This window comes from Chroicocephalus ridibundus, chromosome 1, assembly GCF_963924245.1.
Source record: "Chroicocephalus ridibundus chromosome 1, bChrRid1.1, whole genome shotgun sequence".
Lineage (NCBI taxonomy): Eukaryota > Metazoa > Chordata > Aves > Charadriiformes > Laridae > Chroicocephalus > Chroicocephalus ridibundus.
In genome coordinates, this window is record NC_086284.1 from 159,550,568 (window position 1) to 159,564,809 (window position 14,242).

Here is a 14,242-nt window from a genome sequence, read left to right on the forward strand (position 1 = left end):
GCATAAAACTGAAAAAGAGAAGGGATCAATGATCTGGGCTTCCTTTATCTTGCTGCCAGAAGCTTGCTTGCAACATGTTGAGTCATTCCTGCACAAGATTTCACACCACTGTTTGGGTGCTAATAGCTAAGCTAAATGTCTTTGTACACTGCTCTATCGTGTTCCAGTCACCACACAAGCATGGTTTCAGTAGCAAAACTGTCTGATCAGTCCCGTAAGAACTTGCAGAAGAGGACACAGCTTGTTAAAAAGACTAGAAATCTTCTGAATATGCTTTCAGAAGAGAGCAGCCGTTTGGCTGGTCTCCATTAGCTCTGTTCCCAGGAGTGCTTCAGAGTCCCACATGGTTATTATCAGTTGGGCTGATGCTGCTATTAGTCCGCTTCATCTTTACACACTTTCTGTGCCAAAGTACTTACGGCTCTGGTGTGTACATGGGTCTGGACGCATGGCGAATATACTGTGTAGAGTGAAATACTCGGAATGCCAGCCCAGCCAAGAAATCCCGAGAGGAGAGCAAACCTGCAACAGGACGCAGGCGAAATCCAGTGCAGGCTAAAAGGATAAAAAAATGGCATCTTAAAAACAGCTAGTGTGTTTGATTTATCCTTATCTGGACTCACAGTGGAAAAAGTTTGTTAATTGTTTTCTTTGCTCTCCCCATTAAACAGAGTTTAATTGTGAAAGAGCAGGGAATTTGCTACCCATGTGTACCACCATCACAGTATCTAAGCATCTGTACCACCGTACACGTGGAAGTTTTAGAGAGGGACCTTAGACATAGGTCGAGTGATGTGCCCAAGCACCACAGGGAGCCTGTGATAAAACAGGGACTGCTTTACCATCTCTGGAAGCACCACCCCCACTGACAGCTGAAGACTTTAATTTGATTTGGTTCTTTCATACACTTCAAACTTACTCTGCAAGAATTTTGAAATATCTTCAAGCTGGGGAATGTTGTCCTCCCGGTAGCCACAGTACTTCTCCAGCAGTGGGAACACGTGGTTGTGTTCATAACAAGCATGAGTTGGATAAAGACTCTTCAGCTCCCTGAAGACAGTGCCCCATGTTTTCTTTTCTTCTTCTGTGTAGGTGACTCGAGGAATAGGTTGGCCACTGGAACAAAAATGAATACCCTCCAGCAACAGAGAAAATGTCCTATGCCATCAGCATCATACTCAGGAGCTTTACGTGGGCTGGCCAGGAGCTGCTGGTGCAGGAGAGGAGATGCCTTTGGTCTGATACGCAGGTGCAAAAGGAGCCTCACTTGCCCCTAGGCACAGGCTGGGAAGGACTCTACTGACCTCATCTGAGATACTTGCCTTTAGAAAATGACTTACATTATTATGGTAAAAATAAATCAGTGCTTATTTGGCTTATCAAGATGTTCTTCTAAAAATATTTGCTGGCTGTTAGTTTCCATTTATTTGCATTTCTAGATATGGAGCAGCTGTTGTATTTCTTGCTCTAATACACAATACATTAATTGTTTTGGTTACAACAGGGAAACCATCAGAAAACTGTTTCTTGGATGGGTAGAGAAATTCTGATCTGTGCTTCACGCTGTAATAGATGCAGACTCCAGTCAGTTTGACTTTTTATAATTGTAATGAGTAATTTTCAGTCAAATCCCACCCTTAGGCCTCTATGTGCTTAGCTCATGTTGGAGCTAGCAGGAATAAGACAATTACAAGCAATGTAGTTTGGCCTCCTGTGAATAGTCAATTCCTTAGCAATAATGATAGGGCCATAGGTGAATCCAGCAGCTTTGAGAAATCAAAGGGTTTTAAGTAACTTAATAGGGTTAACATCACTGCTGGAATAATACTGGAGCTTTACAAGCCCCAGAGACCCATTGTTAAACTCTTGATGACACCCCACCATCTCCCACTCCCTCATTTTTTCCTTGAGCCTCAGGGCAGCTCCTCTGGAGAGCTGTCATTTTCTGTCTCTCTGTATCAGCCCTCCTTGATCTATGGAGCTTTAAACTTCATGTTGAATTATGAGGATTGTTGGGGGATTGTTGTTCCTATAGCACTGTTAAGTAATCCTCAACCACCTTCCAGGGTTACAGGGGGAAGCTATGGTTTAAAAGCCTTTCAAATTTCAATTAAAAAAAAATCAGGGATCAACAGGGCCAGAAGCAAAGGAAGGAAGAGGGAAGAGGCAAGCTAAAAGCAAAGAAAAGAGAAGTCAGGGAAACTGAGCATTCAACAAAGGCATTGGGTAAATGTATCAGGAGAGAAGGCAAAAGAGCAAAGGCAGAGTAGAGAGACAAACAGCAGGAGGAAAGAGGACAAAATATGTGCAAAAGAAGAGACACAGAAGATTAAACTGATGGTGGGAAGAAGAGTACGAGACAAGGAACCACAGACCCACCTCACCTTTGTAGCTCGGTAGCACCTTCACAAGCTAAACATATTTGCCTTTTCAGATACTTCCCATGAAGACCAATAACTTTGGTTGTCCCTCTCCTCCTGCCCAGTTCTCTGCATCTCTGTCCCTCCATGCTGGAGACACCCCCTTGACCTCTTCTCCCCACTGTAGACCCTGAAAGGCATGTCCGCCAGGTGTGGCACCCAGGGCAAAGGCTTCACAGATCCATCTGGGCCTTCCTGAATCAACACTCAAAGTCACAAAAAACACAGGCCTTCTTTCCAGGAGCCCCAGAAATAGGCTTTTGCACCCTACTTATCTACTCCATTACTGAAAGACCTAATTGGAACGTCCAAGAACTTCACACAAAAGTGCTTTTGGGACATAGGTGTAGGTCTGTATATGCTCTGTTTCCAATGTGCCTGAGGATCTGGATAACAGACTAAATATTACTTAAGTTACATCTTGGAATATAAGATGGTTTCAGTTTGGATTTTGGGGGCAGGGGGTGGTTAACATGTTTTTTGTTTGATTTCTGTGTAGGATTTAGTGAAAGCCTGCAAACTAGAGACCAGAATTTGCTATCTATTATGCAGGAAAAGTAAATCTTCTGTGGAATACCTATAAGTGGGCATTAAATGAGTCCACATCTGGCCACAAAGTCTTATCCAAATTTTCTAGCTATAAACTGGGATCCTGACTTTTTTCACCTGACTTTTTTCGCTTTCCATCAATCAGTCCAATTCTGTCTCTCATTTGTGATTAGATCATTAGCTCTTTGGCTCAGGGACTCTTTTCATCACAATGCTGTGCAAAGTGGAGCCCTAAATGTATAACATATGTTACTTTATCCTTTGCAATTACAATTTTTACCAGTCTCAGCAAGAATCAGGCCCAGTAGTACTGATGTGAATGTGTGAGTGGCTCTGGGAACAGAATTTTATCTCCTCCAGATTTGATCACTGAAAGCAATCAAGCAAGCCTGTTCTAACTGAATTTATCATCTCTATTCATTTATTTTTCTTGGGAAATGAGAGCCCAAATTGCTGATTGCAGCTGGGTCAGACATGATAAAAGTAGAGTATCAGGCGCTGGATTAGCATCAGAACCATAAGTTATTCATTATTTTAATAGTGTATGCAGCTCCTGCTTTAATGTAAATGATAGGCACTCCTCCTCCAGCCCTGGTTTAATGGGGAGAATACCAGAAGCGGCTTTATTCAGCGCTCAGGTCTTTGTAGTAGCAATGGAGTCTGCTGATCAATTAGACAACAAAGCTGGGGAAGAGGGGTGTTGTGGGGAAAGAAGGGAGGCAATGTTCTCTTCTGAATGTGTGCCTGGAACAATTTACTTTTGTTTTACTGTGATTTGAGGATAAATGGATGAAGAGGAAGATTTAAACACATGGCAGAGAAAAGCCAACAGCAGGAGGAGGCTTGTGGGATTGCCAGCAGGGTGAGAGCCCTAGGAGAGATCAGGAGATGTGGGCTTGCTTTCTGCCCATGCCCTAAGCACTCACTGTTTGTAGTTGTAGGCAATATCCGCAAACTCCTTCCTCCGGGCCCGGTACACAGGATCTTTGAACCCCTAAAGAGAAACAGTGATGGTCAGTCCCTGTGTAAGTACAGGGGTGAACAGACTTCCTCTCACCGAGCATCCTGGGGCACGGCTGGTGCAGTCCAAGAAGGGCAGCAGGCTGAATGGGGAATTTTCCTCCATCCTGCCCAGTTCCACTCACGTAGGGCACCACTCCTTCCTGGCTGTGGGGCCACCAGAGCAGCCATTCAGCCATAGCCTCGCAGCACCTCTCACCCCCAAAGTCCTTTCATTTTCTCATTTCCCCTTGCTACAACAAAGGGAAACAAGCTCCTTTAGAGCGCTAATAAGTTGCAAGAGCATTGCACTGAAGTAACAGCACTCGGTTAACCATGTCCTACTGGTTTGTCATGAAGCTTCTTGCAATTCCTGGCACAGCTGGGCTTATCTAGAGGAGCAGAGTTAAACCACATTAGAAACACCCTCATTAACTCAGTCAGACTTTTTAGGTGGATTTGCAGCATGAACCACACTTAAAGGTGCTCATTTTCAAACTGTCAGAAGAACAGTAGGCACTTAGCAGGCCAAAAAGCCCTATTTGCACTACAAATTCAACCATTTGAGATGGTTTAATTACTACAGAGAATGTCTAATAGACCTTGTGGTTGGGAGCTTGACCTTTGCAGCTAATTACCAATAAAACCACGGATAAGAAAGATAATGTCTAAATCTTCATCTAGGATAACCATTCTCCTATCCCAGTGTGCCTGCTATTTAGACTAAAAGTTCCTTGGGGTTAGGAGTGTCTTCTCCACCTAGAGCGGAGAAGCCTCCTTCCAAGCTAGGACACACTTCTGTGGGGCAAATAGCAACAACTCACTGGGCACTGCGGCAGCTCGTGAATGCATCTCAGTGGTGCACAGCACAACTGGACTGAGGGGACACAAAACACAACCAAGTACAGGAGGCAGCTGACATAGAGTGGAGATTGAAGAGCGTGAGTCAAAAAGGCCTAAAAAATGTGCTGTCCAAGATTAACCTGGCATAGACGTATTTGTGATTAAATCCTATATCACTTAACTACCAAAAACACAGGCTCCTTTAATTTCTCATTTTCTGCACTCTATGTACTGTCACACCTACTTACTCCAGCAGCTGGGTTTCCTTTTTAAGGCATAAACTGTTCACTAATTCTAGGAACTGGAGCAGAGAGGCTTCATTCCTTTTAATATCCTTTTTTTGTTGTTGTTGGTTTCTTTTTTTCAAATACAATCTTGGTCTATTCCCACATGACACACAAGGGGGCCATTGACTCAGTGTATCTCCTTTCATTCTGCTTTTCATATGACCACACTGAACATCATGAATCATTGTACATGATACATAACACATCTCGAATTAAGCAATAGGTAGTGAATGACTAATCACCCCATCTCAATTAAACTAATAGCAGCAATTTTTGTTGCACTGCATGTAATTTATTTATAATCACCCTATCTCAATTAAACTAATAGCAGCAATTTCTGTTGCACTGCATGGAACTCAGTGTGTTTTGACAAATGAAAATAAGTTGTTGTTTGCTTGGAGAGGGAATAGAGGCAGAAAGTATTCTTGTATCTGGAAGAGCTGAAAAACCACTGAATATTTTTTTTTTTTATCAGCTAGGCCAACGAACAAAACTTTCTGACCCTACCATTTAAACCACAAATTTTTTGAAACAAGGACCTTTTCTTTTGTTGTGTCTTGCCATGCAAGAATCATGTCAGATTTAACAACCACATAACAAGGCACTAAACTCAATCGTGTGTATGTAATCAAGGATGAAAAAAACAGTATTCCTATCTCTGGGCGATGATATGTTGCTTCTGAAGTTTTTGTTACTAGTGATTCACAAAATGAGTCTGAAGTCACCACATCAGTCACCTGGGAAAACTAGAAGTGTCCTTGTGGTGGCCCTGTGGTCTGGTGACCACTATGATTTTTAAGGTCTCCTGGTATTCGCTCAAATTAAAGCAACCTTTGGTTTGATTTACTTGATAACCAGGGATTTGGGCTGATTCTAACCCTATAAATGTGGTACCCTTCTTGTCCTATAACAAGGGGTTAGTCTATACAGACTTAGTCTATAGACTTAGTCTACTAGATCTGTCTTAAAGAAGAGCAAATGTAAATGAGAGAAACACCTGTGCCAATAACATCTCTCCTGATAAAAAATAAAGCTCTATTTCTTACAGGATGATCAGCATCCAGTTCTGCTCCATAGCTTAGGATCTGATTGGCAAACCTGTCCAGCTCCTGGATACTTCTTGGGAACCATGGCACTGCAAAACAGAAAAGAGAGAGAGACTGGTATGCTTCTTCATTACCTGGTTTGGGGCCTTCTTTGAGTCTTCACATCTTTTAATCATGAATGTGAACAAACATACGCAACAGGCTAAACTCTTTGGGCAGCGATGACCTTTCCCTGTAGTAGGAGGCAAGAGAAAACCGTGCAAGTTGTCTTGAATTTCTAGCTGGTTTGCACTGTTGGAAGAATACAGAGCATCAGGAATGTCTAGCCCTTGGCACAGAGCTGGCTTGTAATGTTTATGATTTTCTGTTTATTATGCTTGTGTCTTCCCTTACCAAAATGTAGGATTTTTTCCAGAGTATCCTTCCTTTCACAGTAGCTAGAATCAGTGATTTCAAAGGACCAGCAAGAAATCCCACACCAAGAAGGGACCCTCTGAAAATCTTTTTCTAAGACCTACTTGGTGGCCTCACTGAAGCTAGGATGCTGAAATAAAATGATAAATGGCACCCTAATACCTCAGACGAGCATTGTATTTCTGCAGTCATTATACAATAATGCATTCATTTAATTAACATTCTGAGCCTGGTTCTCTGTTGCCTTGTAACTCACACACTATACACACTGCCTACAGCACAGCCAGGGTATGAAATGGGACCACACTGACTACACAGCATGTAATGCCTGTGTGGCCCTCCCTTTGCAGAAGGACATAAGGTGAAAGGCAAGGAAGAACCACAGAGTTTTCCAGATACAATATGTTCAGATAGAGGAAGGCAAGTGTCTTCATGACAATTGCACTATGAGGAGACGTTCTTTGCAGCTTGTGAGGTACATGGAGCAGTCATCCCAGGTCAGACCTCCTTCCTGGAGCCACGAGTGAGTTCACCCAGCAGTCCAGGCAGTCCCCTGCCACTTGTTCCCCCAACAGCAAGAGGCCTAGCACACACATATAATGGCTGTACCGGGCTGCAGCCCCTTCTTCCATCTCCTCCAGGAGGATCCAGTTGCATACCAAGCCAGAGACCACCCTGTCAGCCACCCCTGGGCCTGGCTACCCCAGCCCTCTGCAACACTGAGAAAGGGAAACTCAGTGGAGGGAGTGCAGGGACCGTGGGCCCTTTCCCCTCCCTTGCCTCATCATTGCTTCAGGAAGTGCGCCAGTAGGTACCACCACTAGGTACCACTGGCAGCTGGGCACATCTTGGGAGCTGCCAGTGCTGCTGGGTTCAGTTTGCTTGGGTTTCCCTTCTGCTGCCCTATTCTTACATTTTTGGCCCTTTGACCCTAGCTGCCTTTGACCCCTGCTTCTCACAAATAGAACTAATTGCTCTCTGAGCCCATGTACACATCTATCTCCAGGAGACTCTGCAGCGCTGAGCTCTATCATTTCTTTACATGTGGTATGAAAAATTACTCCCTTTTGCTTTAAACTTATTTCCTTTGATGTTAATTAGCTCCTGCATACAAACAAAATTTATTGTTGTTCACCTTCTCCAGGACACCTAGGATTTTATAGCTCCCTGTCAGATCCTCTGTCTACCATCCATCTTCCTGGCTGGGACTTTGCCTGTGTTTTTCAGGCACAGGAACCTTCAGCATTCTCATCATGTCTCTCCGCACCACTTCCAGTTCTACCATATTTTTTCTAAGGAAAGGGCACAAGACCTACATTTACAGATGTACCCCATGTTCAGGCCATGCAATCATGTCCCCTATGCTCCCCACACTGAGTACAAGTCAACAACACGGACTTCAAGGCTAATATCACCCAAAGGTCTGCTGATCCAAGCCCAGGGACTCTCCGCAGTCTACCAATGTTTGCAGTTCGTTTAGTGACTTTCTTGCATGAATGGATGTCGCTTGCTCAGTCAGTGCTTGGAAAACAGCTCGTTCCCTTGTGTGGCTCTGCTCAGCTGGGAGCACTGTCACTCAGCCGTACCTCCCCATCTGATTTTGGGGTTTGTGCCAAGTGAACCTGATCCCCAGCTGGCAGCTGCTGCATGAGCTCCCTGCAGTGCCTTGCTGATGGGGCTCATCCCAGATCTGATGGACCACCTACGGGATAAGAGGATCACTCTGTCTCCAGGACTATTCAGCCTTGCTTTCTGCTGAGCCTAACAACACGGAGGGCACTTGTGGCGCTGGGTTTCTGCGAGGCACCTGCACAGAGGGGCCGGAGCAACAGCAGCTGATTTATGGGGCACACTTTGGGCGGCTGAATCTCAGCCCCACGCAGAGTGCTCACTTCCCCTGACCTACTGTCCCACCAACAGCCTGGCTCCATCCAACACTCCCACTGGCAGGTCAGGGAGAGCAGGCAGCTGGTGGCTGCCAGCCGGGAGAGGTCCCGGTCTACCCGGGCTGCAGAGACCCGTCCCGGCGGCTCGACAACGCTCCCGGCTGTGCCTCCCCTTCTCCCGCAAGGTGGGTTTTGGTCCCCCACTTTCCGAGCTGCGCGCTCTTCTGCTTTGCCCTAACAGACGGACCTGAACAAGTCACTAGGTGGCAGCAGCAGCCCCAGGAAGATCTCTAAATGACTGTTTGCTGGGTGTACCTCCAGCTCTCCAGTTTCTCCAGAAATACTCTCTCACCTGGCTGTTAGCAACCTTCCTGCACCTCCAACCCCTTGAGTTAAACTAGTGAGTAGGAAAAGGTGTGTGTGAGTCCTAGAGAGGAGTCACTACTCCCATCACGTGAAGAGTGAGCACACCCAGCCACCCTGCCCTATTTTCTATGTGGGCAGCCGGGCACCAGGTTTATCTCCTAGCTCTGCCACTGAGCTTTGCATGATGGTGGGGCAATCGCTTCACTGTTTTGTGTTTCAGACTCCCCACTGTCTGCTTGGGGTGAGGCACACTGATAACATGTTTTTGGATCAGGCACTGGGAAAAAAAAAACCTGTCTGGCAGCCCCACAGCAAAGGATTTGTCAGTGTTAGAGGGAATAACCACTGTTCTCCGGGATGCACCATGACCTGGAGGGTCCAGGCTGTGCAGACACACTGGTGGGGGATGAAGTCCGCAGAGGATTTCAGCAGTGATGTCTGTAGGGTTTTGCTGCCCTGAATCAGAAAGGTCTAGGTGGGCAGGGTTTGAATCATTACAACTTCAAGAAAGGATAAAATGGATATATAATAATGACTTACTTTTGTTAAATATATTTTATTCTCAAGATTCCCAAAGTACTTGGTGCAGAGGTCATGATAAATTCTGGGACAGACTGACCCCCGGGCTGATGCAGTGCCAGCCCCAGGCATGGAGAGGAGTGGCTTGTATTTCCCCTACATAGGAGCAGCACTTTATCTTCTAGGCATGCAGCCCCTATAGGTACCTGACATATTTCCAGCAGATCTCTGCTTTCCTCCCAGGTCCCCCCAGAGACCGGCGGTAGCTACGAGAAAGCAGCTCTGAACTCGCAGGGCTGGATGGAAGAGGCAGGCTGCCAAAGGGAAATCCTGAGGATGCTTGGTGCTATTTGCACCAGCGTAGCTGATGTTAAGTCAGGTCCTGGAAAGTTCTGAGCCTTCTCAGCTCTCATGGAAACAAGAACCAAAGGTCCTGAGCACAGCCCAGGGCAGGCCCTGCACCAAGTCCATACAGCCCTTGCACCAGGTACCAGGGTGCAAAAGGGCTACTGAGTCTTCTGCCTAGCTGTGCTGTGCCAGGAGGCTGTCCCCAGCCCTCCCAGCAACTATTTAAAAGATCAAATCAAATTACCCCCTGGCTGAATCTATCCCATATTTTGTTTGCAGCATCCTCCTCCAGCCCGTTCACCAGACTCGCTGTCTGTCTGCACGGCCATTAATGAATTGCCAGGGCAAGCTGTTGCAACACTGGGCCTCTGTGAAGGTTTGAGGAGCAAACGTGGGCTGATCAGTAATAAATATTGATTTGTCTGTAAGTGAAACAGCAGCATTTATGGGATCATGCTGGACACCCAAGTGGTGACCAAATTACCGTGGGGTCAAATGCTTAGCAGAATGCTAATAAGCCATTTATATGAGAGGCAGCAAAGCAGGGGCAGCGAGAACTTCTGCAGAACTCCTCCATTCGGACCATTGTGAGGAGGGTCAAAGACAGGTCTATGCAATTTATAGCAGTTCGAGGGCCAGGTTTAGCCCTTTTTTAAATAGTCCCAAATGCTTTGACCAGCCTCAGGGTTTAGCAAACAAGGCCCCTACAGAACCTCAGCTCACAGTCTGTCTCAGAAATGCAATAAATTGTCTGCATTTCCCTAATGCTGCAAGAGAATAATATTTAATTTTGTTTATTCATAGGCTCCGAGAGGACTGCAGATACACAGCTTGTTTCCAAAAAGAGCCATGAAGAGATGCACTGTGTTTTCACAATAAGTCTTTCCATCTCTACAAAGGGCTTTTGGCCCAGTGACTGCTAGCCCATCTCATCTGAAGCTCTAAAACTACCTTTGGATTTAGAGTGTTTTGCTGGCCTGCTCTCAGCTAAAATTACATTGTTGATCCAAATCTGGTATTTTAAACTGTTTGCATCTGTCATTATATTTTGCATTTAATTGAGAAAAGACCCTAAAAGCAGTTAAAGTGACCAGACAAAAAAAATAATTGAAAAAGCCATTCATTTATCCCTTGCCCAATAAAGCACATACACACGTGTTTAACACTGAACTATACAGAAGGGGCAGAATACAGAAATTTCCTCTGACTGTCCGCAAAGCAGTGCACTGCCAAAGAATGGCACTTCCTACAGGAAACTGAGCAAAATGTTTGGGGTTTTTTTCTCAAATAATGAGCATGAGCCAAATGAATCCTTAGCAAGGAAGGGCTGAGAGCATCTTTAGGCAGCAGTGAAAGAATCCGTCCCATGGAAGCCCAGATTGCCTCCAGGAGAAAACCTTCCCAGACTTTACCTGCACACTAAGAAGAGTGCGACAGTATCTCCATAAACCACATTTCTGAGATTTTGCTCCCTGGAGGCATATTGTTCGTGTTATGTGTTTTAGGAATAAAAATTCACAGTAGTGCATCTGTGGATTATGACCAGATTTGCCAGGAAGATACATTAGAAAGGCAAGCTGATCTAAAAGGCACCATGAGGCCTGTTATTTGTTAACGCCACCACTGGTAAAGGACAGCATCTTACCACACTTCTGCAGCTCAGGCTGCTCCCATCTCACTCTGCCCTTGTAGCTGCCTCAGCCCAGAATTTGCCACCCACAGTTCATCCCCTAAGCAGGGCTTGTTCGACCTTTCAAAATATGGCTCTTCAGGGATTTCAGTTTGACTGGACCCTTACTACTCATGAGAGAAGTTGAAATTGAAAAAAAAAAAAAAAAAGAAAAAGAGAAAGAGCAAAAAAGCAAAAAGAAATATCAATCTTCCTCTCTTTCCTTGGCAATAAATTGCTCCCACTTTATACTGTTTCTGAATTACTGAAACTAACAAACAAACACAAGTTAACCTCTCAGACAGAAGGGGATCAAGTTCTTTTCTGCAGCACTGACAGGATAATCTAGTTTAAAAAACCTTTGATCAACCCAGTAACATGCAGTGAAATCCTAATCCTACAGCTGACCAGGGGAGTTTTGACTTCTGTGAGGTCAGAATTTCACTCACAAGCCTTTCTTGGCTGATTTTGAGAGTTGCATCTCTATCCGACTCTGACCTATGCTTATACAGATTTATTATTTAATGAAGTTTATTACTAACTTCTTAATAATAATTAGAAAAATGAAAGTAATGGCAAGCCTTGCTAGGGCCTGTAGCTTTCTTCTGGAAATAAAGCAGCCCCCAAAAGAGAACCTCTTTGATTTGATGTGATCATAAATCACCTAATCAACCTTTTGTCCCTTCGTCTTATGAATGGAGAGAACAGACTCCAAAGAGTATCTGCCTTCTTCTTTTTCATCTTCAAATGTAATGTCATGGGTAGGACACAAAGGAAACGGTAAAAGGATTACCAGCACTGAGCTCAAGAAGGTATTAATGTCCTTTCATGTTGTTCCTAGGAAGGAAGAGGAAGATCCAGACCTAAAGTATTTAAAGTCTGAAATCCTATTAAAATCACATCTGTTATCTGAAGAGGCATTCAAGTATGTCTCACACTGGATGCTATGCAGCCACCACTGTACTGAGAAGCCTCAACTCCAGCAAATCTCTCGGTATTAGGAGCACGGACAACTCACAAAGTCTTTCCTTATTTCCCTCTGAAGGCAGAATTACAACTGACCTCCCTGGGATTTCTTGCAGGAATCGAGATTTATTCCTGCTCCCACCAAAGTGGGTGGCAGAGCCTCTCGAGTTTCAACAGCAGGAGTGAGGGGCATCCACAAGCCCAAAAAGTGGAGAGGCAGATGGGTGGTGTTGGACTCACATGCACCTGTGTGAAGAAGAGTGGGCAGCGGGGGGGTTTCTCAGGGGAGTTGATCTACCATCTACAAGCCAAGTCCATGCATAGAGCTGCAGATTTTGCTGGAAAAGTTTGATGCTTTAAATTGTGATCAGGTTTATGTGCAGTTTTTGAGTCAGGGCAGACAGTAACTAGACAGATGTAGTGCATCCCACATAGCGATCCTTGTTGTCTCTCTTCTTCTAAGTTCTCATGTGGGCAGATAACGTAGGAAAAGGATAAAAGTGTACAAGCCCAGTAGTGGCTTTCAGTGCTCAGTGGTCCAAAGCCTATGGGATGGTAGTCAGAGATTCAGGGGACATGTCATTGGGCTTGATAAGCTAACCAATTTGCATTAAATGTGGTGGCACGGGTCCCACCTGCACCCCTGTTACTCCTTCAGGTTACAGGTGTGTATCAAGAACAAAAGTTGCCACCCTGCATAACTTGCCAAAAAGCTGTGTATATAAATGCTGCTTATTTTAAAACAGGGAAGAGGCTCAGAGTAGAAAATAGATGCACCTACAGCTTCCTGAACCATTGCTTAGAGATTTACAAGTTGAGCCTTTAGCCTGTAACTCCAATCATTCTTTGATCCCTGTTAGCTTCTGCAGGTAGTGTAACAAGCTACCACAACAAGACTGTCTTTAAGAGACTGTGAGTGCTGTCAACCAAGCAGACAGATGACAACATAGCAGCATAACATCAGTTCCCAGGAGACCTAGTCAAAAGCATGGCAAAAGATGGACCATGGCAGTTTACACTGAGAGAAAATCTCCAAATGAAAAAGCTTACAAATAGGTGAAATAGGCAAAGGAACAGAAATGCAGCCATACAGATCCAAGAGGAACTCCTTTGCTACAGGAAAATGAATTCATTTTAGTATGTGATGTAAATATTCCTTGTCAATATTATCATTGTCAGTGTATCCTTACCAGTGTCCTTCTTCTTTGTTCGTGAAAGCTCATGGACTGTTGCGCCGATATCATTTCTCAAGGACTTGATGATCTTGTCCAGCGCTGGGACATTCTTGCCTTCCAAGTTAATGAAGAATTCATACTCATCTTTGTTGAGACGGGAGGGTCGTGACTCGATGTGGGTCAGGTTTATACCTTTTTCCTGTAAGAAAGAGAGATTTTGGTCCCACGGGACTTGGGGAAGAAATATGACATAAAGACTAGCTAAAATTCATGTGTCAATCAACAACCCATACTATACAATCCAAATAACTCAAAAGTAGAAACTTGCCTCTGGCAGCCACTGAACTGAGGGCTTTCAGAACAAGGAGAGAGACAAAAAGAAAGAATGAGAAGGATGAGGGATTCACCCTTGTGCAGGTCACCAACATAAAGCCTATGCACTACACAAACCTTTGAAAAAGGTGGAAGCAGGGTACAAGTGGCAAACAGGCTTTGTATTGTAAATGGTGACTCCAGTACTGCAAGTACATAATGGCAGCTTGTCCATGGGGATCAACACGGGAAGTAAGCATTCCACCTGGAGAGAACCCTCTCAATAGAAAGTGAATGCTGCATTTATGAGCATCTTAAAAGAAGGTTGAAAAAGCAAGCAGCTGAGCACCCTGTGAGATAAGCTTCTGCCAAGCCACCGCACAGTCACCTGCAACGCCACCTGCACAGTTTCCAGGGCTGCGAGCAGGTGTTGGGCAGACATC

The 14,242-nt window shown here is 44.8% G+C and overlaps 1 protein-coding gene across 1 annotated transcript in view; it reads right to left on the minus strand.

Moving 5' to 3' along the window:
* Positions 1–14,242, minus strand: part of PAH (phenylalanine hydroxylase) — a 41,638-nt gene that overhangs the window by 12,777 nt on the left and 14,619 nt on the right. The window contains exons 3-7 of the mRNA XM_063320703.1: positions 13,503–13,686; positions 6,145–6,233; positions 3,896–3,963; positions 920–1,116; positions 420–555 (exon numbers count right to left, since the gene is read on the minus strand). Coding sequence (XP_063176773.1) covers positions 420–555; positions 920–1,116; positions 3,896–3,963; positions 6,145–6,233; positions 13,503–13,686 — 674 coding nt within the window. The remainder of the gene's footprint in view (positions 1–419; positions 556–919; positions 1,117–3,895; positions 3,964–6,144; positions 6,234–13,502; positions 13,687–14,242) is intronic.